The sequence below is a fragment of the Fusarium venenatum genome, assembly GCF_020744135.1.
Source record: "Fusarium venenatum strain MPI-CAGE-CH-0201 chromosome Unknown EDB82scaffold_3, whole genome shotgun sequence".
Classification (NCBI taxonomy): domain Eukaryota; kingdom Fungi; phylum Ascomycota; class Sordariomycetes; order Hypocreales; family Nectriaceae; genus Fusarium; species Fusarium venenatum.
The window spans coordinates 6503157-6528806 of NW_027072131.1; the positions used below are offsets into that span (position 1 = coordinate 6503157).

Genomic DNA, 25650 nt, shown 5'->3' on the forward strand with positions numbered 1-25650 from the left:
GAAGAAAGGCAGGTACTCACGTACCGAAATCAGGCTCAGGCTCAGGCACCGGCACTGACTCTACACCAACTCTACACTGTACGCTTCCATGTGTCAATTTCCCAGCATCGCGGGGCACTGTGAAGGACACAGTGCGGCAGCAGATTAAGCGAGATTCTTCCACTACCATAACAGAGAGTATGCGTTCATAGCGGAGGTGTAGGTTCGGCAGTAAACAGGTCAGGTGCCTGAACTGACAGGGCTATCAAGTTTGGAATCAAGATAGACGAATGGCATGGACGTGAAAGAACAAAGGATCATTCTCATAGGTGCAATTTGGGTTTATGAGTCAAGATGTTTTCCTTTGCCAGAGGCTACGGAACTGGCCAACTGCATTCTGCAGCGAGACGGTAAGTGACCTCTGTGTATAGAATAAGCGTCAGAGCAGAAGCTACAGTGAATCAATGTTGGATAAAGAGAATCCCCCGCCTTGCCCTGAATAGATCCGAGCAAGAAGCCCTCTATAGATACTCTGTAGACAGGCCCTATTGTATCTAGTTAATCTAAAGACAAGACAATACAGGTATTGTAGGCCTGTTTGATCACCACCACACAGTGCTGCACAGTGCTCTTCTCAACCTTAGCAAGTGGCGGTAGCGAATTTCGCAGGCGCGAGCGAAACCTGCTACTAGTGATTGCCTCGAGGTCAAAGAGATTGTCTTTTCTTCTTCTCATTATCCTGCACTTTAAACATTAAATCAAAGAAAAACACCTCTCCTCTTCCAACAAATTAAAAACCCCTTCTCTTTTTCTATTTTTTTCGTCTTTTAAAAACTCTTTGGTACTTATCAGACGTCTCGCCAAAAAAGCCAGGCACCAAGTCGAACCAAACAAGACGCCCCGTCCCGTTGTTTGGCCCGCCAAGCTCGTTCGACCCTCATACCCGTTCTTTTCCTCTCTTGGACTGAGCCCCCGTCGTGGAAAAAACCCCCGCCTCTCCGCCTCCATCCAAACAGTTCTCTCTTCCATCTAAACTTATCGACACGTTCGCCTAACGACCTCAAGGCTCTATCTTTTCCTTTCTTATTCTTCATTCTCCTGCCTTTACGCCCGTTTGCGCCTCGATAATCACTACTGAAACTTGCCGAAACCGCATGACGAGACGTTCCTAAACTAGCCAAAATGTCGAGCTCAGAGATAAACCAGGTGCTCGCAAATTCGCTTTCGCCTGGTGAGTTTTTCCTTCCCCCGCTGATGGATTCTCTGCTTTCTGCCCGTCGAGACGAATCTATGCTAACCTCCAATAGATGCGAACCTGCGAAATGCTGCCGAGCAGCAACTCACTCAAGCTGCCGAGAGCAACTTTGTATGCCACCCCTGATTCTCCCTTGCTTTTTTCGAACACAGGCTGACGATTCATCTAGCCCCTATACCTCGCAACCCTCGTACAAGAGCTAGCAAACGACTCCGCCGATGGCTCTATCCGAGCCGCCGCCGGTATCGCCCTCAAGAACGCCTTCACAACCCGAGATTTTGCTCGTCACCAAGAATTGCAAGCAAAGTGGTTGCAGCAAACAGATGACGAGACCAAGAACCGAGTCAAGGAGCTTACCCTCCAGACTCTGAGCTCCTCCAATACCCAGGCTGGCACTGCTGCCGCCCAGGTCATTTCTTCCATCGCCGCCATCGAGTTGCCCCGTGGCCAGTGGAGCGACCTGCTACCTTACCTCGTCAAGAATGTCAGCGAAGGTGCCGACCACCAGAAGCAGTCTTCTTTGACCACCATCGGCTACATCTGCGAAAGCCAAGACTCAGAACTGCGCATGGCCTTGGTAACACACTCGAATGCTATCTTGACCGCTGTCGTGCAGGGAGCCCGAAAGGAGGAAACTAACATTGAAGTTCGACTGGCTGCCATTACCGCTCTCGGTGACTCACTCGAATTCGTCGGCAACAACTTCAAGCATGAGGGCGAGCGCAACTACATTATGCAGGTTGTCTGCGAGGCCACACAGGCCGACGACTCAAGGATACAGCAGGGTGCCTTTGGCTGCCTGAACCGAATCATGGCCCTCTACTATGAGAACATGCGATTCTACATGGAGAAGGCTTTGTTTGGCCTCACCATTCTTGGCATGAAGTCCGATGACGAGGATGTCGCCAAATTGGCCGTCGAGTTCTGGAGCACTGTTTGCGAAGAGGAGATCTCTATCGAGGATGACAACGCACAGGTCGAGAGTTCCGATCAAATGCGTCCTTTCTACAACTTTGCCCGCGTCGCTGCCAACGAGGTCGTACCAGTCCTCCTGCTTCTCCTCACCAAGCAGGACGAGGACGCCACCGACGACGAGTACAACCTGTCTCGTGCCGCCTACCAGTGCCTGCAGCTGTACGCCCAGGCCGTTGGTGCTACCATCATCAGCCCTGTGCTGTCATTTGTCGAGGCTAACCTACGCCACGACGACTGGCACAACCGAGATGCCGCTGTTTCCGCCTTTGGCGCTATCATGGAAGGTCCCGACGAGAAGGTCTTGGACCCTATTGTGAAGCAGGCGCTGCCTATCCTGATCACCATGATGGAGGACCAGTCTCTGCACGTCAAGGATTCGACTGCCTACGCCCTTGGCAGAGTCACAGAGGCCTGCTCTGAGGCCATTGACCCCCAGGCTCAACTGCCCACATTGATCGAGTCTCTGTTCAAGGGTCTTCTCAGCAGTGCCAAGATGGCACCATCATGCTGTTGGGCTCTCATGAACTTGGCTGAGCGATTCGCCGGCGATTTCGGCGCTTCTTCCAACGCCATCACTCCTCACTTTAACAACGCTGTCAGCTCTTTGCTTGATGTGACTGCCCGCCAGGATGCCGAGACATCAGTGCGAACTGCTTCTTACGAGGTCCTCAACGTTTTTGTCCAGAACGCCGCTACTGAGAGTTTGCAACCCATTGCTTCCCTCTCTGACGTTATCATTAAGCGACTTGAAGAGACTGTGCCCCTGCAGAGCCAGGTTGTTAGCGTTGAGGATAAGATGACCCTCGAGGAGATGCAAAACAGCCTGTGCAGTGTTCTCCAGGCTATCATCTCTCGACTTGACAAGGAGATCATTCCCCAGGGTGACCGCATCATGCAGATCCTTCTCTCGATCCTCAACAGTGTTGGCGGAAAGTCAAGTGTTCCTGACGCTGTCTTCGCTACCATCAGTGCCCTTTCAACTGCTATGGAGGAGGACTTCGTCAAGTACATGGACGCCTTTGCCCCCTTCTTGTACAATGCCCTCGGAAACCAGGAAGAGCCTAGTCTTTGCTCCATGGCTATTGGCCTGGTCAGCGATATCACTCGATCCCTCGGCGAGCGCAGCCAGCCTTACTGCGACAACTTCATGAACTACCTCCTCAACAACTTGAGGGTATGTATCCCCCCTGTCCATGGATCTGACACATCTAACTAGCCACAGAGTACCGCTCTTGCCAACCAGTTCAAGCCCGCCATTCTCCAATGCTTTGGCGACATTGCTGGCGCTATTGGTGGCCACTTCGAGACCTACCTGTCCGTTGTTGCCCAGGTCCTGGAACAGGCCTCCACTGTCACCGCTTCTCCTGAGGGTCCCTATGAGATGTTTGATTATGTAGTCTCCCTCCGCGAGGGTATCATGGATGCATGGGGTGGCATTATTGGCGCCATGAAGGTCAGCCAGAAGAGTAAGTTTCTCCCGATCTTCTGATTTGTGGCTAGTATTAACATCTCACAGCCCAAGCTCTCCAGCAATATGTACCTGTCATCTTCAACGTCCTCAACCTCATTGCCGGTGACATGAACCGAAGCGAATCGTTGATGCGAGCTTCCATGGGTGTTATTGGGTAAGTTACCGTATGCTATTATTTTCATTGAAACAAGGCTAACATAAACAGCGACCTTGCGGATGCTTACCCCAACGGCGAGCTGGTTGATGCTTTCCGCCAAGACTGGGTCACTGCTATGATCAAGGAGACCAAGACCAACCGAGAGTTCCAGCCCCGTACTATCGAGACAGCTCGCTGGGCCCGTGAACAGGTCAAGCGCCAGCTTGGTGGTTCCCAGGCTGTTATGGCCAACTAGTCCGGCACAAGAGATGCCTAATCTCGAGGCGCACAATTGCCTCCTGAAACAACGATATTCCCTTTCCCCCTCCCCCCCATCATAGCACGATCCCCATGACCCTTGCATGTATATAGACCCCATACGACACTACAGTAATTTAAATACCCCATCATGACGCTTCACCCAACACACATCGCTACACGATGTTTCCATAACCCCCTTATCACATCACTACACCTCACTACACATTGCAAAATGCACCCTTTTGTTTTTTTATTCAGATGCAACGAAGGAATAGAGAAGTCATGTATGCCCTGCAAGGATGGAAAGCGGCGGCGATTCAAAACTCATGTAGAGGATAGGGGAGTCAAGGCGGCCGGTTTATTACTCTATTTTTTGTTGTGCTCTTGCAAATTGGTTGTTTCGGCCTATGGAGTCTGTCTTGGATTCCCTTTCAAGTGTTAGGGAAGGTTGAAGACGGCGTACTCGGACAATCCACTCTCGTGGAACTCGGTGAAATTCTTGAGGAGTGGTTTGAAAACTCGGAGTGTGTAGGAGACTTTAGAGATAAGCGAAAAGACATGTCGAAACGATTTTTTCCGGACTAGAGTATCAAGTGAGCTCGTCTGTAGCCGTCGATAGTCAAAGCAATCGTTGGCCCCCAATTTGACTCTCAAGGACCTGTTCCTTGTTGTGAAATCTTGATGTGACGAGTAGATGTTTGTCAGGTAATCAGTAATGTGCATAAAGAATAGAAAGGAACCAAATTTCTTGTAGTACCAATCATTTTAGCTGTTAAGATCTGGAACCAACGTAGAGAGTTGATGGCAATTTTGTACTTTATTATTCCATCGGTATGGTACTATTGCAAAATCATCAAAACCGCAGATACGTGATGCGATGTTGTCACTTTTATATACAATATCTTTGTTCTTGCTCTTTGTAACGAGACAAATGCAAAATATTTTCTATACTTGAATTGATAACCTTCTATATCAACCCTCGCTCTTGCCCCAAATGAAACAAAAAGGAACAAATGGCATACGCTAAAGCAAGATATCGCTCAGATATATCGTTAAATCATGAGTCGGCTTGTGTTCCGCAGTGATTTGCGATATGTTCTTAGTAAGATATTCGGTGTTAAGAGAGGGATGCTAGTCGTAGTCGTCAAAAACGTTGCTCGATGGTACCCAATCGTGAGATCCGTAAGAATAAAAGTTCAGTTCATTCTCATAGCCATCCGCAGGAGCGCTGAGCGGGACTGGTGGAATAGCCGCGACTGTTGGGATAGTGGAAGCCAATGGAGCATTGCATTGTTGTGACATAGCATAGCCTTGCACGGCGCTCTGGTCGAATGTTCCCATCACCATGCCAAGGTTGGCCATCTCGTTAGAACCCATATACAGTTGTGGCTGAAGTTGATGAGGAATAAATGCGTGGTGTTGCGACATCATTGGAGCTGGTGGCTGGTGATGTTGGTGAATCGGGATCTGATGCATTTGAGGCTGTTGTTGGATTTGAGGTTGTTGCTGGATTTGAGTTGTAGGAAAATGGGATGGTAGAATATGAGTCGCTGATAGAGTAGCCGGAATGCCATGCGGAGACGGAGAGTGTAGAGTGGGGGGTCCTTGTTCTATAGAACTTGCCTGTCGGCTGTATATGGACGATGCTGGTGATGTGCCAGATGATGCGGGAGTAGCAGCAGCAAGGTCGATCACCGGGTGAGGAACGGGATCTCTACCGTCCGCCATCCCGGTTTCTGATGTAAGAGAACTTGTAGGATCCTGAGCAAAGCGCTCCAGAGCATCTGACCAACGAGATGCAAGGGGCCAGACTTCTTTGCATTCTGACAAGATGGCTAGGGTTCGCTGGTACATCATATGCCCGTCGCGGCTAATGTTGGGATCTGGGCAAACTGGTCGAGATTAGTGTTCAGTGCGCCAGTACTAAGGTAAATGTGCTTACTGTTTGGATAACAACAAAGGTATACGGAAAGAAGACCACATGTGTAGACACAAAATGCCGCCATTTGGGCACCAACACTTTCCTCCGAGGAACGCCCTGTGAATTGGGCGTCGATTTGTACATAAAGGCTACGGACGTTGGAGAAGAGTTCGTACGCAATCTTGGTGAAAACATCCGGCCTCTGTTTATATTCAGCAGAAAATGTTAAGATGCTGCAAGAGTTAGCTATGTCCGAGTAGGGCAGAGTGCAGTCTTACTCTGCCAAGTATGGGCGTCGAAGAACGATATTGCAAAGGCGCGGGACCATGGTCACTCCGAGATATGCCTGAAAAGTTAATATTTCGGCCTGCAATACATGAAGAAACTCACCAGTTCCTGTCCTTTGGCTTTGTGCTCGCTATATATGAACTCGTTCCATCGATGATCCCGAGGTAGGCTATTTTCCCAGATATCAAGCTTTCTCGAGACAGTTGCAAATTTGCTTTCTGGCTCCCATGGATAAGAGCTCCGGGTAAAGCTGACAGCACGCCGGGTAATAATACCCCATAAACTATGCGCCTGAATGAGTGATGCAAAGAGCGACCGGTTCGGATCACATGTAAGCGCTGGATTGCTGATAGCAGGTGGAGAGCCCTCAAGAGCAGCTCGTGAAGGGGGCTCCCTCCCTATATTAAATTCGTTCTCATTACAGGGGAGGAGAGCAGTAATGTCCGACGCAGAAAGGGATACGGGCGAGTGAGGGCCTGAGTGCAATTGGTCCTGACTATGTAGCATCCACTGGAAATACTGTTCAGCAGGATTACTGGCTATTATTGTGATCTGAATAACTTACCAGAGTGCGACGAGCAGACTCTCCACGAATCCTGGTCTCGGCCGTTGGATCTGAGATGTCGTATGTTTCTTCCAAGTGCAGACGCAACGCGGATGCCATCCGCAGAGCGATGCCCATATTCATCTGTCGATCAGCAATGGACACATTCTACATCTCGTATCTAGTACATACATGACTTTCGTTTCTGAGCCCACTGCCTTGTTGTGCGATACTGAGCAAGTAAAATGCTTGACAACTTTCCAACGTGTACTTCGCAGCAAAGATCTCACTGGGTGCAATTGCCGCTGCGCGCTCCATAAAGAATTCAGCTGCTTTTATACCAGAGCCATAGCGAGTCATGAGAAGAGGGCTGAAACGCGCCGAAATACTGAGGATGCTGACCACAAGAAAGACGCTGACGGATTGATGATCTTGATTCAGGCGTCTGGGAAATTGCTCTTTGGGGATAAAGCCAAGTTGAAAGTAGTATCGAGTGAATCGATTTATGCCGTCGATAATTTCGGGTATCGGAGGTAGACGTTCCCATTCACTGTTCGGTTTGTTTAAAGGCTTTACAGGAGCGTCAAGCATATCACGCCGTGCTTTGGATGGGTCTCTTCTGCCTGACTTGTCTGCCCGGACACGGGGGTGACGAAAATCACGGTCATGATCCGGTTGGCCCCGTTCAAGAAACGTGCTAGTGGAAAGAACGTCAGCTTAAGTTGTGAAGGAACGGGCAGGTACAGTTACCATTCATCAGCACCATATCCGGCTTCAGCACAGGCTTTGCACGGGGGCTGCGCACGATCATGGACACATTTACTCCTCATTCGTCGGCATCTATAATGAACTATTAGAAGAGGGAGGTTAACGGATGGACGCAATTGTTCACCTTCGACAAGCAATCGGGGCTCGTCGTTTGACGGCCAGAGCAGAAGACTCGGCGTCAGCCATACGCCCAGCCGCTGTCGTGCTACTCTGCCAACAGTGGAAGCCACTCCGGTATATATGCGTATGACTTGTTTGGATTTTTGTGCTTTGATAAGGAAGCTCGCTGCAATGGGAAGTTGAAGAGCAGTCGAAGGTTAAAGTGCACGTATTGTGAACGCCAGTGACGAGTTTCGGCCCTGTGATGGTCGAATTCCGTTGGTCCTTATTCTGCGAATAGAGGCTAGACTGTTTTGGTTTCAGGCTGTACAATATATCGAAAGTGGACGGCAGATGATGTAGTAACGGAGCGGCTTATTGACTGCCGGATGTCGGATGTCGATACCGTCGGTACGGTCCAGCCCGCTCGACAAGCCAGGGCGTTCCTGCCGTTTTAAGCAGGTACCAGCAAGGTCTTGTTGCACAGTTGTCTGTATGCGAAAGAAGAGGAAGGACCGATGACTTATTGACTGTGTATGCTTCAGAGGAGCTGGGATAAGGCCATTGGCTCATAAAATGATGGGCTTTGAAAGTAGATTACCTGTGTAGGTAGGTGGTTAATGAACAAGGCTGGCAGTGATGCCGTGCAGGATCTCAGCAAAATGCGACTTGATTGAAGAATGGCTTAAGCTCCTCCTCAGGTCGGTACTTTCGTGGTTGTGGGTGCTTGCATGTGATGTTAGTTGGTCACTCCTTGTTGAATTTGCTTAAAGAAAGGAGGGTCTCGAGCTTTGGTTCAGAGCAAGGTCGGAGTGGGACGCCAGAAAGAACGGCAGGAAGCAAACAGAGGCGGTTTGGAACGACCACGACGAGCGGGCATCACAGCGAGTTTGATAAAGCTGATCTTGGCAAAATATCCTCTGGGGATAGGACAGGACAAGATAGGGCGTCTAGGCTGCTAGCCGCAGTGTAAGTGAGTGAGCTATTGGGGCTGGCACAGTCCTTGCCATTCAAACCCTTGAAAGTATCGTGCTGCAGATATGGGGAGAGAAAGACGGCGCAAACTCAAAATGTTGATTAAGAAACGATGGAAGACGGGAGCGGAAGTCTAGGTAATGATATGCGTGCCAACCTTGTACTAGTAGTAGTATGGCAGGAAGGAACATCTCCTCAGATCCTCAAGGCCTGTGGAACTAGGTGGCGTGACGATTGACCAATCACGCTGGCATAATTTGCTAAACGATTGGCAGTCAGCCCTCGTTGAGAAGTTGGCATGAGTCCACAAGGCCTCAGGGACCTGAGAATATACAGTAATTAAGGCAGGCACTAGTCAAAGGGCCCAAGGTGAGCTAACCTAATATTGTACCCTTATATGCGCTCCCATTGCCATTCTCTTCAACATTTTGGAAGGCGAGACCGACGGAGGGAGCAAGGCTCTCGCAGCACAGTCCAAGACATGCAATGGCAGTTGTATGTCGAACCGTTTGTGATTGGACAGAGAACGAGACCCCGACTATAGCGGCTAAACAATGCAAGGAACAGGGATGACGGGAGGGGCCGGTTGTATTCTTTCATGACTACTGCTTCGAGGTGCCTTAGTCTAGAGAGGGCGCCGAAATACTTACTTAGATGAGTTTCCTCTTGGTGTGAAACAAACAAATACACGCATGGGGATCCATACATCGAAACTTCCTTGGTCAGAGAGTATCCAATATATATCAAACACAAGGGGTAACTATTTTAGACTTGCTCAGACATCAGCTGCTTGTATGGAGTACACTAGTAGAGCCAACAGGTTCAGAATCTGACGGGTCGTTTCTCTGTTCATGACAAGAGGGAGACATGGCTGGCACATCCTCTGCCATACACATCATCATCATCTTTAATCTCAATGTTTCCTGATTGCCAAGGCTCAAAGAGCCTGATCCTGGAATCTGACTGGAGATTGTAGATGTGCTGTTGGAGGAAGCTGTGCATATGTATTGGTATTCCTTTCCCACCCTTAACCATTCATTCATTCATCCATTACAGGGCGGCCAGCAGCAGTATTATCCACCTTTGGTTTTAGCTGATCCACTGCGGTCAAGCTTGCCAAACACACCGACAGAACATTATCGGAATAACCCCGACAGATGCAAAACGCGAGTTCCGAGATTGTTGAATCGACAACTGAAGTCTTCGATACCCAGAAAATGGCGTTTGGATCAGGGTTCCACATGGGAACGGCTGTTGTCGATCTAGTCTCGTACTAGGGCTGGTATTGACTCGCTGATGGGTTTGTACTGCCTACATGCCAGCATCCGGTGACCAGACTTTCATGCGAGGCTTTTTCGCTTACCCAGGCCGTCAAATTCAATCCAGGTTTTTCGTGTCGCAAAGTAATCTCGGACCCAAGCCACTCGTGTCTATCCGTATACGCATCCAACCACGACTGGTGATGCGGATCGCATCCTTTCCAAATATGGCGTACAAATTTTCTTGGTACAGCCAGTGGACCCTTGTGGACACGTGCGAGTCATGTCGTTATGCTTGTAGGGCTAAGCTAGACTGCCTTGTTCATGATGATTGCCATCTCTACATACTTGTCAGGGATGTTGAGAACAACTACCGGGCTCGGGAGGTTTGCAACTCCCATGCAAGGGGCGCAAATCCATACATCCAAGCGGATGACTTCCTTGGAAATAAGACGTGTATTTCATAGCCAAAGGCTAGCAGGCTCCCACTACATCACTGTTTTCGAACCACTCCACTACAGCATGATGAATAACTAGCATGCCAGGGAGGGTTGGAGCGAAGTCTGAATACAGCATACCAATCGTGGTGATGAGTAATCGCATCAATTTTAAGGTCCAGCTAGCTAGGCCAGGGAAATGAAGGTGTCTTCTATTCATGTGTAGGTAGGTAGGCTACTGGGCTGAGGTTACACTGACGACAAGTTTTTTTTTCTGGGCCGCTCAATGTCGCATTACCGTATCGGCGTGAATAGACGCGGGTTTAAAATTCCCGATCGTCGTGCCCATTTCTTTGATGCCAAGATGCTTGATGTGCATCAGTGCGACCTTGACGACGATCCACAGTGAGGACTCGATCTTTGGACTAGAAGACACGGTCATGGACATGTGATTCGACAATATACGATTGAGTAGTCGCCAGCATCTCATCTCACTTTCAATGCCTATATTAACCCCAGAAAAACACCAGGTCCAGGCCTGATAATGACCACAAGGATTATCCTAAGGAATTCGGCAAAAGGTTTCCGCATATCATATACTCAGGAAGAGACCCGAGAGCTATGATAGGTGGAAATAATTGAGCTGCTGGATCTTGAACGTCACAACGGATGTACTGCCATTGAAATCCTATTAGCGTTGAAAGGTGATTAGAGGCCAGTTGTTCATAAAGGCTATTAAGGACGGTAGGTCTAGAGGCAGGAAACACAGTTCGAGCACGTATTCGTGCCTACCTTATATATCACGTGATATCAATATAGTAAGAGAATGTACAGGTGGAATGACTATGACATATATCACCAAATATAGACACTAGGTATATAATTTAACAAATAGTCTTACATTGAATAAGTTAAACCCAAAAAGGTTATTTAAACGCCTGCAGTACTATGTAGACTACGAGTACCGACAAGAGCGGTTTCGATAAGAGCGCAACGTAACGTCAGTGCGTCCTGACAAAGAACTGATGTAATTCTTACGTGGGCCAAGCAGGGGGAATAGCATTACATATTAACAACTCCAGCATTTTTTTTTTGCCCCTCCAATTAAACTGAATTAGGAATCCCCATGATTTTCATTTGATTTATACCGTCCGCTGTTTGAAGCTCAAGTGTTTGCGTTGTCGGCTCATTGTCTGGCTGGTAACAATTCGCTGGCCAGTCATTTTTTAAATCATGTAGAACAACCAAGGCTACCAGCACAATCCTCTAAAGTGTACATGTACTAGTAGCTATCTACTAGGTTAGTTGGCTCAAGAACCACCTATACAGACTTCAGGTATATACATACATGCACGCAGAATGGATGCCCGTGCCCAGCTGCCGACAAAGTCCCGATCTACCTCCTGCAGACTATGGTAATAGACTGGGGGAACCATCGTTTCTCATATATGAGCATCGTGGTCATCTATCCGCGTCGATCTATAGACACGGGTATCCATACCAATTCACTGTTAATGGCAAGATGCGTTGATGGGACTTTAGAAACGGGTAACGTTCTTAAATCCCCATAGTTCGGTAAGAGCAGGGATGTCATTAATACTACTGTGTAATACCACCGCGAGAGTTATAGATAGATTGGTCTGGACCGTTGTTTAGTGCCACTTCCTGGCCGTTCTAATACCATGAATGAATCGTGGTGAAGAAGTAAGCCCATGTTATAGCTGTTATATTTTCTGATTATTTATTCGGCGCTCTTGATCTTATACTCCGATATGATGTTAGTTTAATGTGCATATATGTCTACTGTAGTAGTGTTTGATGAATGGTAGGTTTCTAAGCACCCAGACACCATGTTTGTGATTGTCTGACTCCTGGGCGACATGGTTCTAATGAAAAAGGTAACAAGCTATCTTGATAGTCTTTGGTAGTAAAGAAAGGCTTTATAGAGGACATTGACATGCGCATATATACAATATTTAAGGCTGTGGCAGTGGAGGCTCAAAGGACCGTGCAATTAGTGTCTCTTAAACTGTAAAGCACTGTACACGACTCATTTCAAAGCCCCTGTCATCATGCAAGACGAGCTCGTGTGATCCCATGTTTACTTGGAGAAGACGTCAAAAGTAAAAGACATGATTTCTCATTTCAAACTTTGGTCATCCACCTCTTACGCCGAAACCGCGATGGAATTTGTGACTCAGTGGAGAAACTTTTGCACGCTGCATCGAGTGATCGGCTAAATTTTTCTCCTCACTCGCTCGTTCCGTCACTTTCATTCTTTCTCTCCCTCTCACGCTGTGTGATTGACTCCTTTTTGGCGATAATCAATCCGACTTTATTTCCGATACAAATATCTACTAAAGTTGATTGACTAGAATTTATCACATACCGCTACCATGTCGGGTCTAACGGAAATCTCCCTGCCAAGCTTTCAAAAGATTGCCTCCGGCAAAGTGCGCGATCTTTTCGAGCTTCCTGACAAGAACACGCTTCTCTTCGTGGCCTCTGATCGAGTCTCAGCCTACGATGCTGTTCTCAAGAACGCAATTCCCGACAAAGGAAAGATCTTGACCCTCCTTTCGGCACACTGGTTCCAGGTCTTGACGGAGCGCATTCCTGACCTGCGCACCCATTTCATTAGCCTCGATGTCCCTGAGGGTGTTAGTGCTGAGGAGGCTCAGATCATCAAGAACAGATCCATGGTCGTCAAGAAGCTTTCTGTCATCAAGATTGAATCCATCGTGTACGGTCTCCCTCCAGCATTAGAAGCCCCTTTCAACCCCATTCCTTGGACACGAAATGGCGCACAATGCTAGTGCTCTGTATGGGTATCAAGACACTAACATACTGACAGGCGAGGCTATCTGACTGGCTCCGCTTACAAGGAGTACAAGAAGAACGGTACTGTTCATGGTATCACCGTCGAACCTGGTATGGAGGAGGCTCAAAAGTTCAAGCAGCCCCTGTGGACACCTAGCACCAAGGCCGATGCTGGAGAGCATGACGAGAACATCCACCCCGACGACGCTTGGAAGGAGGTCGGCGACCGCGAGACTGCGGACCGCGTCAAGGAGTTGTCCTTGAAGATCTACGACGAGGCCTCCAAGTACGCTGAAGAGCACGGCATCCTTCTGGCTGACACCAAGTTTGAGTTTGCCAAGGATCAAGAGGGCAACATCTACCTCGTCGATGAAGTACTAACACCTGACTCTTCTCGATTCTGGCCAGCAGCCGGCTACATGCCTGGCCGTGACCAGGACAGCTTCGACAAGCAGTTCATCCGAAACTGGCTCACCAAGGAAGGACTCAAGGGCAAGGAGGGTGTCGAGCTTCCCCAGGATATTGCCCAGGCTACATCAGACCGCTACCGAGAGGCTTTCCTTATGTTGACCGGTAAGAAGTTCGAGGACGCCGTTAGCCAGTAGGCGGCAGGGATACAAAAGCGCATCAAAAATAAGCTATCAGTGTATCATCATCTGAACTGAAGATTGATTTCCAGCTTGATGCAAATGTTGCAATCGCGTATAACTATACGTGTGACGGCTGACTGCTTTGACCCCCTATCCGTAAATCCCACCCTCTTCTTGACTTTGCTAGATGTGAGTACGGTTGACACTTTTCCCCACTGTCCAGCCTACGATATTGCCATTTTGATCCTGGAAACTATTAGCGTTTCAACCGCAAATGAAAGAAGGAACATACCTCTGTAGCCCTTCAGTCACGGTTCTCGGGTCTTGCGTGTATACTAACCGATACCATCCTGGTTCAAGCGAGTGCTCTTCTCGAGGATGCAGGAAAACGCCAGCCTCGCGTAGCCTTTTAGCGAGAGCAAATTCCTGATTCAGCTCACCATCTAGTTCAGATGGCAGGTATGGAGATAGGTCAACCCAGACGAAGAAGCCTGCATTACTTCCAGGCAGGTAGTTGATGTCCATAGCCTTGAGCTGCGATGTGACATGTCGATGGGCTTGTAAGAGCTTTGATCTTGAGGAATCAATAAAAGATCGGCACCACACTCTGTCCTCAAGCATGGCGCTTCCGATGGCCAGACTCGCGCCGGAGGGGTTGTGAAACCGCATGGCTGCCTCAATCGCTCGGAGGACCGGTTGGCTTCGAGTGATAATGGCACCAAGACGAAGGCCAGCGGCGCCAAAATCCTTACTGAGTCCGTAGGTGACGTGGAGAAGGCTCGGGTCAATGAGGCTTGTGGAATCTATTGACAGAATAGAGGTAAAGGGAGTTGCAGGCTCATCACTATTGAAAACCGAACAGGCGTAGATCTCATCACTCAGGAGATGCAGTCTATGCTTTTGACAGAACTGCATGATGTTGATCAGGGTGGACTTGGGATAACACCGTCCTGGTCATCGTTAAACATCATATCATCAGAGGCAGGGTAGGCATTTCTCACCAAGTGGGTTATGAGGGTTGACAATTAGCACCATCTTGACATGTATGCCGGCCTTTCTGGACCTCACCAAGGCCTCCTCGAAATGGTCGACGATATCATCCTGGAATGCCTCCTCGGTCTTATTGTTGGAGTATACAACTCTTGCTTGAGATTTGTTACCGAAATCAAGTTCGAAGCGGCCATACACGGGTCTACTGGTCAACACACCGTCACCAGGGTCCGCAACTCCCCATGCAAGGATGTCATGCATTGCAGTAGCGGCACCGACACACCGGACCATATCTGGGGTGATGGGGCTGCTAGGAGTTAAGTACTCGTTGAGGTGGGCAGCTAGAGCTTTGGGGAGGCGAGAACCACCTGCATGACTACCACGGTATAAGAAGTCCTCGTTTGAAATGGTGATCTGAATGTGCAAGTTAAAATATATCTCTCAAGTTTCGAGGGGAATGTTTGAACCCGTACACTCTTGTCTGTGAACTCCTTGAGTTGATCCGTCACCAAGGCCTAGTAAAGGTTAGCGTTCCCACGATGTTGAACGGGCTGTTAGAGGGAAGATGTTACATTTTCAGCTGTACCGAACGAAACCAATCCAGTTGGATTATAATCAGGATCATAGTCTCCCCTTGGCGCGAACCTCCAAGGGAGGTCAAGCCCATCTACAGCCTCTGTGGCTCGTTGCGATAGGGCGCTCATCTTTTGGTCTGAGAAGTGCAAGTGTATCAACATGGCGAAGGTCTAGCTTACAGCAAAACAACAGCTTAAACTACCGAGCAAAGCGAGGAGGGGCTGATGAGTCAGCTACCCGGGATGAAATCTCAAATACTTGCTCAGATCAAGGACTCACACCCTCTGTCGTGCTTTTACAAACTAGAGATTTGAGAGGAAATAGGGGTGAGAAGCAAAAAGACAGTACAAGTCTAGGAATGAAGTTGTGTCTTTAACAACCCTACTTGACTGATTAAGCCTGTAAAGGATTACGACATGAAGAGAACTACCTTGATGGGCAATTAAACGAAAATACATGATTAAGAATAAAGATGCCTCTTACCTTAGTAGGTAGGCATTTAGAAAGTCACTGGCTCCTTCCTTTTACAAAGCGGATGGTTGGTCGACTATCTCATCGAATTGGAATGAACAATACAAGTCAAGTCAAGACAAGACATGAGCATGTGTACCTAAACTATTATGCGCTCCCTTCCACCAGCCTTGCAATAATATTTTTTATTCGACGTCAAGATGGCCCAACACTTTTACAACATTCTGCTCAATACCTCTAGGTGGGTGCATCAGTGGCCGCTCGTTGCTTTTTATACTGTGTAAGGATTACCGACGCGTCACGCCTCGACTCAAAAAAAGGATGAGACTGCGACTGCCTGCTCCAACGCGACTTACTCTTTTGAAGCATCGGACCATCAACCAGGAATTGTTTACACAGAAGCCAACATAACACAATGTCTTATCCACCAGCAGTGGTAGAGATCAGTGAAGAAGAAGAAGAAGAAGAAGAAGAAGAAGAAGAGGAAGAGGATGGAAATGGAGATCCCAGTTCATCATCTGTTGTCACGAAAGATAATAAACGCGCGTTGTGCAAGGCACTCGACTCAATTGAATCGACAGGTGATATCACAACCTCTTGCCACTATAGCATGTTTGTGAATCCCGGTCTCACTATTGAGGGTGGTAATCTCATTCCTCTGCCACTCAAAGAAGATGATGCGCAGACCATCAAGAGTGTGTGTGCCGACAGGCACCTTTCGGCCATGGCGACAAGACTCTCGTGGACACTTCGGTACGCAACACGTGGGGGCTCGATGCGTCGAAATTCGAGCTAGTAAACCCTGAATGGTCCAAGTTTTTTGATAAGATGGTCCAGGATACTGCCGTCAGGCTTGACTTGTATGAAGTCTTTGCTAAGCCATACAAACTGCTGCTCTATGAGCCTGGTTCATTCTTCAAGTAGCATAAGGATTCCGAAAAGGAACAGGGCATGGTCGGAACACTCGTCGTTTGTCTTCCTTCCCAGCATGAGGATGGTGATGCGCACCTATCGTTTAACTCTCAAGCCAAACGCTTTTCTACTGCTCCCGCTTCCAAATTTGACCTTACCTCAATGTCTTGGTTCTCAGATGTGACGCATGAGGTCATAAAACCGACATCTGGTTACCGACTTGTCCTTACATACAAACTGTTCATTCGCGGGAATGGCTTCATTTTGGCTTCTACTGCCCGAGACAAAACTGAACATCTAAGGTCTTTGTTAGACAAGTGGAAATCCCGGCGCTGTCTGCCCGACAGAATCATATCCCCTTGGTCATCTTTACACAAAAACGAGCATATCTTTGGCAAATATGAAGAGTCGTGATCGGGGTGTCACTTACTCTTTAAACAAGATATGTTCTGAGGCTGGATTCTATTTCATGCTGGCACATGCGACCCATGTCCGCACGGGAGGGGATGGTTATGGTGACTACGATGGGGAAGAGGAAGAGTACGCGAATCTAACATCTGTATATACTTCTTTGGGGGTCCAGGTTGCCTCATACCTCACTATTGAGAACAACGAAATCCTGGGATATAACATCAATAGAGAGGACCCTGACAGCGAAGATGAGAGCGAATATACTGGCAACAAAAACATGGCGCCTACGTTCCGTTATCACAAAACCGTCGTTGTTCTTGTACTAAAGGACCGGCTTCGGAAGTATCTCGAACAGTTTATTGGGTTCACTATTCCAGCTCAAAGAGCCCAAAATGACCACTTGACCGAGATGGTTCTCCAAGATCTTGCCAACAATCGAGACGATGCCTATACGAAGCAGGCGGCCGCAGGTTTTGTGGACAACGTCCTGCGTTACAGCACTGGACCCCAAGAACAAATTGTCAGACTCATATTAGAGTGGGCATTAGAACTTGACAGCATGGCAATTTTACGTCCTTGCGTTCAAGCTACATACGCGCCACTAGGCCCCTGAGCGCCAACTGGTGATAGATCCCCTCATTATGTGTATGCAGAAGCTGTCAGCGACGAACTTATAAGTCATCTCAGAGCACTCTATGATGGCCAGGAACACACCATTGATTGGGACTACTAGTAGGTCAAGCTCAATGCGGATAGCCTCGAGATCTATTATGCTGATGTTGGTATCTAGGTTCAAAGATTTTGACCAGGCTATTGACATAGCCACGGAATTTGATGCCTTTTGTGCTATCCTCAAGTCTTTTACAAAACATGAGCCCCTGGCTGAGAGTTGCAAAACATGGGCAGTTCCCATTGGCGACAAAAAGCTGGCATCTCAAACCATATGGAATTTATCGGATGAGAATTACTTTCTCCGTGTTCTTGAAACACGCAATGCGGATAGCGAGTGGGTGTTGCAGAGGTAAAATAGCTCCAGATACCCTCAAGTGGTGATATGAGACACACAAATAACTGACTCAACTCATCAGCTTTCTTCCGACAGTCGTGCCACGTTTCCACCGATCTCTCATCTAAGCCTTCTTGCGTAGTATCACTGCAGGGCGTTTTGGACCTTTCAAAAATTCCAGAGAGCTCTACAAATGCATCATCGAACATGGAAAAGGACAGCTGAGTCTCTGCGGCAATGACATCTTGGAACAAGAAAGAGGACATATGGGCTTTCACAACACCAACTTTATCATCAAGCCCGCAATTAACATTCATAATGACGACCTCTACCACCAGACTACTTACAAGAAGTTTCTCAGAATGATAAAGGAAAGTTACATCCATGGCGCTGGACAGGAAGCACTGGGGTTGTTGCAGCAAAGCTGCCAGAGGCTTGTTGAGGAAAGGCAACCTGGTCATCACTAAGTGTTCATCACCTAATGAACAATTTTCATGAACCCCTTGTCATAGTATTGGAGACAAGCAATGTACCCCCCAGTACCTGCTATTCATCAATTCTTCGAGGTTGCGTTACAAGATGCTGTCCATCAGCCGATCATGACCCTGCCCGTCCAACTTATGGGATGGGTTCATGAAAAGGCGTTCTGCACATCTTGGCCTAATTGCAGCCCGAGTCAATCGCTAAATGCTTTTCTCGAGAACCCGCAACAGCAGATATGGCATTTCCCGGCCACTAAGGTTTTGCGACAACATGTTGAGCGTCACTTGACGGATTCAGTCTACTCGCTGCAAACGATCAAAGACAGATTGCCACATACATTGGTGGTGACCAAACTAGGAACACGCTATGACAAGTCATTGCGCGATTGGCAACAAAAAGCCCAATAGATTTCACATATTATCCGCGGGTTAAGGCGCGACTACATGAAGTCTTTACTAGGCGAGGAGAAATACAACACGCTTGTCATGATCGGGCAGCCAGGCCAGGGGAACGTTGGAACCACAGGTCAAGCGAATGGAAATTATGCACAGGCAGGCGCAAAGCGCAGACGAATATGGGAATGAATCTAGGGTCAGTTGGTAGCGGTGTTTTGGAAACAGCTCAAGTATCACGCTATTGTTTACCTTTACTTCACCACGGTTGCAATCGGATGGAGCCAACCCTTCTTCTACCCACGCACTTCATTCACAATATCATCGAACAAAGTAAGCAGAAGAACGACTTGTTAAGCTAATCAATGAGATCTCGATTGTTCCGCCCGTGTACTACATCTATAAAGATTACCCTTGACGCACAAAGAGAAACCGCAGCGCCCGCCGCTCACTGAAGAACAAAAGGACTATATCTCCTACCTTCCCTAAACTCTCTCCTGCTACCGAAACAAGAACTCCCAGGCTTTTGTAGACAAAGATTAATAGTAGATACCCACAAGGTGATTTTGACGGCGAAAAAGAGGGGGGGGCCATCAAGGATTTTCTATGATAACCTAGACAGGATGCTTCAGGAGACTTTCTACTGTTGATTTTGGAATATCATCGTCAAGGGATCTTGAGATCAATTTGGGAGAAATGACTTTATGAACAGCTGATTGGCTTCCGTAGCTCAGTTGGTTAGAGCGTCGTACTAATACTTCAATCTGAATATTCAGTGATGCGAAGGTCTCAGGTTCAAGCCCTGGCGGGAGCATGTCTCTCATTGCCTATCAGCTACCTTTTTGCATTTTTGACTATTTGTCGTCCAGACACTACTTCTGTTTTTCTGAACACTCGGTGCCTCCGTTTCGTTTGAACTTGAACAGAGATTCGATTTGTGGTCAACACGTGTAAAAATCTGGTTTTTCTTGGTCAAGGCTGCAGAAGTAAAGAAAAACGGCACAAAGGCGTGGTCAGAAAAGATGGCACATCAAAAAGATTTTGTTCATATTCTCAATTTAAATGGTAAAATAAATTGTTGCAAAATATATCCAACTCCAGCCATGCATTATCGCTATGTCTACCTAAACCCAAACTCCCATGTAAATGCTCGTATCGAATACCATAAAATCATACTTGCAATGCTTCTAGGCCAGCTGTAAAGTCCTCTACTTCCATTCCCCTGAAGCCTTCCTCGGTCACCCAAGCTCGTCCCTTCTCAGGGGTAAAGAGGGTTTCGCAGGATCGGCCTACCACCAAGAGTCCGGGTGGACGGCTGCCCTCTGTCTCGATGGCCTCGGCGACGTGCTCCAGAGTCGTACGAATAACTCGCTGATCAGGGCAACTGGCACGCTCAATGACAGCACAAGGTGTGTTGCGCGGCCACAGAACTCTCTTGCTCTCGCCTGTAGTGGGAGAAACTTGGGTGGGCTCCGGGGGAGGAGGAGGCTGTGCTGAAGCAGCCTCTTCGTTGACCGGATCCAAAGGTTCGAGTTCAACGTGGGTGGTGAGCTCACGGATCAACCCGTTGATACGGTGCAGAGCCATAAGGAAAACCACTGTTCGACTAGGCACATACTCGGGTGGTGAAGGCGCCTTGCCCTTCTTTCCTGTACCAGTGCAGATGAGGATTTGATCCGCAACATCACGCTGGGTAGGAGGGATAGCAGCGAAAAGGGGTGCACTCAGAGCACTGGTGACACCGGGAAGAACGGACACTCTATCTCCGTAACCGTGCTGACGGAAATAGGCAACCTCTTCACCACCACGGCCATACACATAGGGGTCTCCCTGTTTGAGGCGCAACACAGTCTTGCCCTCTTGGACTCCAGCAAGAGCCATTTCTAGAAGCTCTTCTTGAGCGCGATCGGCATTTCCGGGGAACTTGCGAGCAATCTGGACAGGAGTACGGCGGGGAATGAGATCCAAGACACCAGAAGGCACAAGCTTATCAGCAAGAATAAGATCAGCTGACTTGATGGCCTTGTGAGTAGCTTGTGTAAGGAGATCAGGGTGTCCAGGTCCGCTACCAGCCAGGATAATTGTACCAACACGTTTTTCGGGAGTGCCAGGATCACGCTTGATATCGGGTCCGTTACCGGGATAAGACTTGAGAACCGTCTCTACATCATCGTCTGTGATAGCAGCCAGACGCTTAAGAGGCCAGTATTCACAGACTTGGCTGAGCCAGCGCACTCGTCGGTTCTTGGCATCTTCTTCTGTAATAAGGCGGTTGAAGTGCGCATCCTGGTCGAAAGAGTCGTCGGGGGAGGCGGGGTCGTCTTCAGCCGCCAGGGCGTCTTCAGTGTGGATGCGACGGCGAACGTCGCCGAGTCGTGTGCAGGCAGCTCCGAGGTTGGTAGGGAGTGAAGCAGCAATATCGCGACGAATTCTCGACGCCAGTTTACAGCCCCGACCATTCGTGGTGACACCAATCTGGAGAGGGCCGTCGCTGTGTGTCGAGAGAAGGGAGAATGTACATAGTTGAGGGGCGTCGACGACATTTACGGGGATACGGTTTCGTTTGCAGAGAGCAGAGATATGAATGGCTGTTGAGTTTGTTAATTAAATACATTGACATGAGTTTTATTCAATAACTTACTCTGAGCATCTCGTGGCGCAGAAGTGATAAAGACAGCGTCCACCACACCATCGACTTCCTCACGACCAAGTCGTAGTAAATCGGTATCTTGGAATTCCTTTTTGTGCCATTTAACACTTCCATCGTCTATTTTCTTTTGGAGAGCATAATGAAGCTCAGCGCCTTCGGGGGCGATAAGAATTGGCTGGGCGCCAGAACCTAGAGACTGACCACATCGAGTCGCAGCGAGTGGGTTTGTACCGATAACGAGGTGAATGTTGCCTCTGCAGTTGAGCGCTGTAAGAAGTGAGGCTGGTATTGTAGAATCCATTTTAATTGATTTCGAATCTGCTTATACAGAATTAAAAGACAAGACCAGTATTTAACTCAACCAAAAAGACGAGCACAATGTCGCCATTGCGAGATTCGGCCGGCTTATAAACGAGGTCGCATGTCAAACTGAACTAGCAGAGAGACCCTTTCTTTCCCGCATCCAAACTAATCCTTGTTCTCTCTTTCCCTCATGGAAAAAAAAGTTACCCCATTGCCCCTCCCCCTCCATACTCCAAATAGAGGTTACTTGATTGGCTCAAACTCACGCCATCTTCCTTAATCGGCCTGTCGGCGGGCACTTAAGTGACTTGAGATAACGCAATCGCCGACTTCCGCGGGCCGCAAGCGGAGATGTCAAAATTGCGATAAAGCACGTTATTTCTGGTAGATGAGATAATTTGTGCCATGGAATTCCGCGGTTATGGTTCTTTGATCGGAAATGCGAATTTCCAGAAAACCATCTGATTTTAAACACGTGGTGGTCCATATCATCCGTGCCATCCTACCCTTGTCAACAGTAGTCATGATGGGGTTATCATGATGGACATATAGATTCAAAACTCGAACCACTATAACATACAATATTATCCTAGAACACCAATTGATTCTTGGACTATGAGTAATTGTAACTGACTAGACTAGAATATATCTCCATTGCCTATCACTGAGCATAGATCTCACACATCTATGAACCCAGCAAAAGAACAAGCCCATGTCTACCCAGGTCAGCGATACTTCACCACAACTTCCCTCACTCTTTCCAACAAACCAATCCCCCAAAAATGGAAGAGAGAAAAAAAAGAAGTGCCTCGCTTGTTTGCAATCGTACTTTATAGGAACAGCCCGATGCGGGGGTCGAACCCGCAACCTTGAGATCGCGTACTCGTAAGAGTCTCACGCTCTACCGATTGAGCTAACCGGGCGTGGCTCTTATTGTTGGAACGGGTAGCCCTTGATAGGGTTCAAGAAGCTAAAGATGCTGTATCATGACGATGTAAACACAGCTTAAGATATGGTCTCTTCATAAGCATGGCTCACATCCTTCGTTCGAGATCCAATTGCGTTGAAAGTCATTCATTGTTCAGTGTTGAGATATATCGTCATGTCTAACGCCTCATGTCATATCATGTCCGGCCCGTTATCATCCTTTGTACAATATCTAATTTTACATCAATAATACATCCGATCCTCAACGTCGGCGTCTTCTCTCAACCTCAGCTTCATCCTCCAGCTCGGCTTCGACTTCCTCGTCCATTTGCTTGGAGATCATTCTCTCCTCCTCTTCCTCCGCCTCCATAATCTCTTGGAGAAGACGACCCCTCTTGTCCAGCTTGTTCCTGCTACGACGCTCGCGAGGAGCATTCTTCTCGCTGGCACTGATGCCACCAGGACCCATGACAATCTCGACCTTTCTGGGCTTCTTGCCCTGTCCGGCACGCTTGCCACCGTCATCAAGACCCTTGCCAGCGCGGACGGTTCGCTGCACTCGTGTCTTGGCACCCAGAGCCCAAAGGTCACCCCATCGTGACTTACGAGCATCGTGGTATGCTAGCTTGCTAAAACTCTTAGGGACCGTCCATCGCTCAAGCCTACCCTCTGGCGTGCACAGGTCAAGTGTGACATGCCCCTTTCGCTTCAGAGGAGGCATAATCACTCGTGGAAGACTCTGCATGGCGGGCTTTTCATCTGAGTTTTCGTGTCCCTCAAAGGCCTGGTTTGTCGCTTCCTTTCCGGTCATAGACTTCTCCTTGGAAACACCTCGTCTGATAGCGACGTAACTAAACTCAACCTCACCCTGGTTGTTGGAGCTGTTTCCAAGCATTTGAGTGTAGAACATAGGACGAACGAATCGCTGGCTGAAATGACAGTAATCCTTACGGCCAACGCTCTTGCCGGGTGTCTGATACATGGGGCATAGACCCTGGTTGGTACAAGGAGCGACGACATATCCGAGTTCCTTTTCGCGATCATAAGCAGGGTTGAAGTCTTCGGGGAGAAGCTCGGGCTCTCCGGACTGGGGAAGAAGGAACTGCTTCAGGACTGTGTCACGAACGTGAGCCACGGCCTCGAATCCGCGAGGGTGAGCCTTCTCGAGAACAATCAAGATACCACCATCCTTGTTCAACAGGTTCCAAAGGTTGTTGAGGACGGCTTGTCGGTAGTGATCCTGTTCTTCCTTGAGGAAAAGATGCGAGGCGACAATAACATCGTAGCTCTTTCGGGCTTGTGGTTTGTCTCCAGCATCCAGACGTTCGCCCTTCATTTCTCCCGAGTGTTCATAATCAGGAAGTCTGGGAAGGAAAGTTGTGTTCTCAAGGAACGTCTTGGTGCGGTGACGTAGACGATCAGAGCCAATAATGACTGTACGTTTGCCTGGTATCTTGTTTCCCTTCACTTCGCCCTTCTCCTTCAACAATTCCCATTCTGCTCGAACAATCTGGTCCCAGGCGACCAATCCCGCACCACCAGATCCTGCATCGAGGACACTAATGCCACTGCCATTCTTGAGCTTGGTCTGGAGCCAGTCGCTTCCGACTCGCTTGCGGACTTCTCTGAGAGTGGCCATGACGGAGGCATAGGCCGGTGGCAAGAATCCCGCAAGAAAAGCATCGCCCTCAATCTCAGTCATGTGTCGCTGGTCTGCTGGAAGACCAACGCCATGCATATTTCCATTCCTCTTGGCTTCGGGTGTCGCGGGGGACAAAGGAAGGCCGGCGCCACCAAAGGCACTCTCAGCAGCGCTCTTGACATGATCAATATGCGTTCGCTGCAAAAGGTCACGAATGGGCATGATCAGCTCATCTTTTGGCAAAGAAATTTCGACAGGGCTGTCGTAGAAGCGACCCTCAATGGACAATGGATGAAAACGGCCAGCTTCGCCGGTTGGTCGCTCGCCTCGCTCGTATTCCTCCGGCCAGTATGGTTGTTCCTCCTCCAATTGCTCCATAGCGAGCTCCTCCTCAGCGGCGGCCTTATCTTCAGCCTCTTTCTGCTCCTTTTGTGTAATCTTGTAGTCCTCTGAAAGCTTTTGCAACGCATCGTACTCTCTCTGGCTCCTAGCAACCAAATCGACATAACCTGGGGCCTGGTGTGCTAATTGTTCCATTCCGGGATCTGCCAGGTCGGCTTCTGGTACTGTCTCGCCCTCCTCCCCCACATTCTCACTGGGTGGGATCTCGTAGGTAATTTCTTCAAACTCGCCATCATCGAGCTCTCGCAAGAGAGTCCCCTCGTTATCTGGCCGTGGAGTCTGTTCCATATCGGCATGCTCTGGAATACCGACATCTTCGGGTCTTGTCTCACGCAATGGCGCTCCGTACAATCGTTCGTAGACAGCATATTCTTCGTCGTTTAAATATCCTTTGGGAAGGGTATCTCTAAATCTCTGCTTAGCATCCCTAACAATTTGTTCAATTTCCTCTGTGGAAGGCTGTGTCTCTGATTGAGAATCTTGTCGCAAGCATCTTGAAGTTGAAAATGTCTGTGTAATTGCTGCGTTCCTATTGGACTGGGTCTTTAAGAAGGGAGAAATCCGTCTTGAACGGAGTAAAGGAGTGGAAGAAGAGTAAATACGAGAAGACACTGCTAAAGAAGAAGTATTACACCTCGGGCATGCATTTCGAATTCCTCTGGCTGACAACATTTTCCCTACTGTACAAATTTGAGGTGGAGATGGAG

General features: G+C 48.5%; 9 protein-coding genes and 2 non-coding genes across 11 annotated transcripts; 6 read left to right on the plus strand and 5 right to left on the minus strand.

Annotated features, from left to right (window-relative positions):
* Positions 1–731: 731 nt before the first annotated feature.
* Positions 732–4294, plus strand: EDB82DRAFT_271276 (armadillo-type protein). Its single transcript, XM_025728643.2, has 6 exons — positions 732–1210; positions 1287–1345; positions 1404–3383; positions 3432–3675; positions 3726–3834; positions 3886–4294. Exons 1-6 carry the CDS (start codon positions 1162–1164, stop codon positions 4070–4072), a joined length of 2628 nt encoding a protein of 875 aa, XP_025582990.1. The 5' UTR covers positions 732–1161; the 3' UTR covers positions 4073–4294.
* An 823-nt stretch (positions 4295–5117) lies between these two features.
* Positions 5118–8073, minus strand: EDB82DRAFT_271374 (uncharacterized protein). The gene is made up of 8 exons (XM_065607357.1): positions 7723–8073; positions 7581–7670; positions 7023–7527; positions 6852–6974; positions 6389–6796; positions 6277–6344; positions 6020–6231; positions 5118–5960 (listed from the first exon to the last, which is right to left on the minus strand). The coding sequence occupies exons 1-8, from the start codon at positions 7782–7784 to the stop codon at positions 5209–5211; spliced, it is 2220 nt and encodes a 739-aa protein (XP_065464201.1). The 5' UTR covers positions 7785–8073; the 3' UTR covers positions 5118–5208.
* Positions 8074–12465: 4392 nt separating this feature from the next.
* EDB82DRAFT_271445 (uncharacterized protein) lies at positions 12466–13918 on the plus strand. The gene is made up of 2 exons (XM_025728647.2): positions 12466–13111; positions 13223–13918. The coding sequence occupies exons 1-2, from the start codon at positions 12765–12767 to the stop codon at positions 13791–13793; spliced, it is 918 nt and encodes a 305-aa protein (XP_025582993.1). The 5' UTR covers positions 12466–12764; the 3' UTR covers positions 13794–13918.
* Positions 13919–14002: 84 nt separating this feature from the next.
* On the minus strand, positions 14003–15505 carry EDB82DRAFT_527911 (pyridoxal phosphate-dependent transferase; the record flags this gene model as incomplete). The annotated part of the gene is made up of 5 exons (XM_025728648.2): positions 14003–14024; positions 14071–14728; positions 14780–15182; positions 15242–15283; positions 15341–15505. The coding sequence occupies 5 exons, from the start codon at positions 15503–15505 to the stop codon at positions 14003–14005; spliced, it is 1290 nt and encodes a 429-aa protein (XP_025582994.2).
* A 442-nt stretch (positions 15506–15947) lies between these two features.
* Positions 15948–16869, plus strand: EDB82DRAFT_271454 (uncharacterized protein). The gene has a single exon (XM_065607358.1). The coding sequence runs from the start codon at positions 16231–16233 to the stop codon at positions 16609–16611; it is 381 nt and encodes a 126-aa protein (XP_065464202.1). The 5' UTR covers positions 15948–16230; the 3' UTR covers positions 16612–16869.
* On the plus strand, positions 16870–17949 carry EDB82DRAFT_271455 (uncharacterized protein). Its single transcript, XM_065607359.1, has 2 exons — positions 16870–17870; positions 17929–17949. Exon 1 carries the CDS (start codon positions 17128–17130, stop codon positions 17749–17751), a length of 624 nt encoding a protein of 207 aa, XP_065464203.1. The 5' UTR covers positions 16870–17127; the 3' UTR covers positions 17752–17870; positions 17929–17949.
* Positions 17950–18671: 722 nt separating this feature from the next.
* Positions 18672–19034, plus strand: EDB82DRAFT_478546 (uncharacterized protein; the record flags this gene model as incomplete). The annotated part of the gene is made up of 1 exon (XM_065608109.1): positions 18672–19034. One exon carries the CDS (start codon positions 18672–18674, stop codon positions 19032–19034), a length of 363 nt encoding a protein of 120 aa, XP_065464204.1.
* A 704-nt stretch (positions 19035–19738) lies between these two features.
* EDB82DRAFT_t192 lies at positions 19739–19833 on the plus strand. The gene has a single exon. It is a non-coding gene; the product is annotated as a tRNA-Ile (tRNA).
* Positions 19834–20081: 248 nt separating this feature from the next.
* EDB82DRAFT_271469 (tetrapyrrole methylase) lies at positions 20082–22102 on the minus strand. Its single transcript, XM_025728652.2, has 2 exons — positions 21661–22102; positions 20082–21607 (listed from the first exon to the last, which is right to left on the minus strand). The coding sequence occupies exons 1-2, from the start codon at positions 21968–21970 to the stop codon at positions 20190–20192; spliced, it is 1728 nt and encodes a 575-aa protein (XP_025582998.1). The 5' UTR covers positions 21971–22102; the 3' UTR covers positions 20082–20189.
* Positions 22103–22812: 710 nt separating this feature from the next.
* EDB82DRAFT_t212 lies at positions 22813–22895 on the minus strand. The gene has a single exon. It is a non-coding gene; the product is annotated as a tRNA-Lys (tRNA).
* A 128-nt stretch (positions 22896–23023) lies between these two features.
* EDB82DRAFT_509380 (mitochondrial small ribosomal subunit Rsm22-domain-containing protein) lies at positions 23024–25638 on the minus strand. Its single transcript, XM_025728653.2, has one exon. The coding sequence runs from the start codon at positions 25613–25615 to the stop codon at positions 23162–23164; it is 2454 nt and encodes an 817-aa protein (XP_025582999.2). The 5' UTR covers positions 25616–25638; the 3' UTR covers positions 23024–23161.
* Positions 25639–25650: the final 12 nt, after the last annotated feature.

Bases quoted from the DNA above. Each gene is read 5' to 3' on its own strand.
- EDB82DRAFT_271276 (XM_025728643.2), top strand. From the start codon at position 1,162: ATGTCGAGCTCAGAGATAAACCAGGTGCTCGCAAATTCGCTTTCGCCT. The intron at 1,346-1,403 runs GTATGCCACCCC...CGATTCATCTAG, and splicing joins AAGCTGCCGAGAGCAACTTT to CCCCTATACCTCGCAACCCT. The intron at 3,835-3,885 runs GTAAGTTACCGT...TAACATAAACAG, and splicing joins GCTTCCATGGGTGTTATTGG to CGACCTTGCGGATGCTTACC.
- EDB82DRAFT_271374 (XM_065607357.1), bottom strand. From the start codon at position 7,784: ATGGCTGACGCCGAGTCTTCTGCTCTGGCCGTCAAACGACGAGCCCCG. The intron at 7,528-7,580 runs GTAACTGTACCT...TCTTTCCACTAG, and splicing joins GGATATGGTGCTGATGAATG to CACGTTTCTTGAACGGGGCC. The intron at 6,232-6,276 runs GTAAGACTGCAC...TAACTCTTGCAG, and splicing joins CGACGCCCATACTTGGCAGA to CATCTTAACATTTTCTGCTG.
- EDB82DRAFT_271445 (XM_025728647.2), top strand. From the start codon at position 12,765: ATGTCGGGTCTAACGGAAATCTCCCTGCCAAGCTTTCAAAAGATTGCC. The intron at 13,112-13,222 runs GTACGGTCTCCC...ACATACTGACAG, and splicing joins ATCAAGATTGAATCCATCGT to GCGAGGCTATCTGACTGGCT.
- EDB82DRAFT_271454 (XM_065607358.1), top strand. From the start codon at position 16,231: ATGTCTTATCCACCAGCAGTGGTAGAGATCAGTGAAGAAGAAGAAGAA.
- EDB82DRAFT_271455 (XM_065607359.1), top strand. From the start codon at position 17,128: ATGAAGAGTCGTGATCGGGGTGTCACTTACTCTTTAAACAAGATATGT.
- EDB82DRAFT_271469 (XM_025728652.2), bottom strand. From the start codon at position 21,970: ATGGATTCTACAATACCAGCCTCACTTCTTACAGCGCTCAACTGCAGA. The intron at 21,608-21,660 runs GTAAGTTATTGA...CAAACTCAACAG, and splicing joins TGCGCCACGAGATGCTCAGA to CCATTCATATCTCTGCTCTC.
- EDB82DRAFT_509380 (XM_025728653.2), bottom strand. From the start codon at position 25,615: ATGTTGTCAGCCAGAGGAATTCGAAATGCATGCCCGAGGTGTAATACT.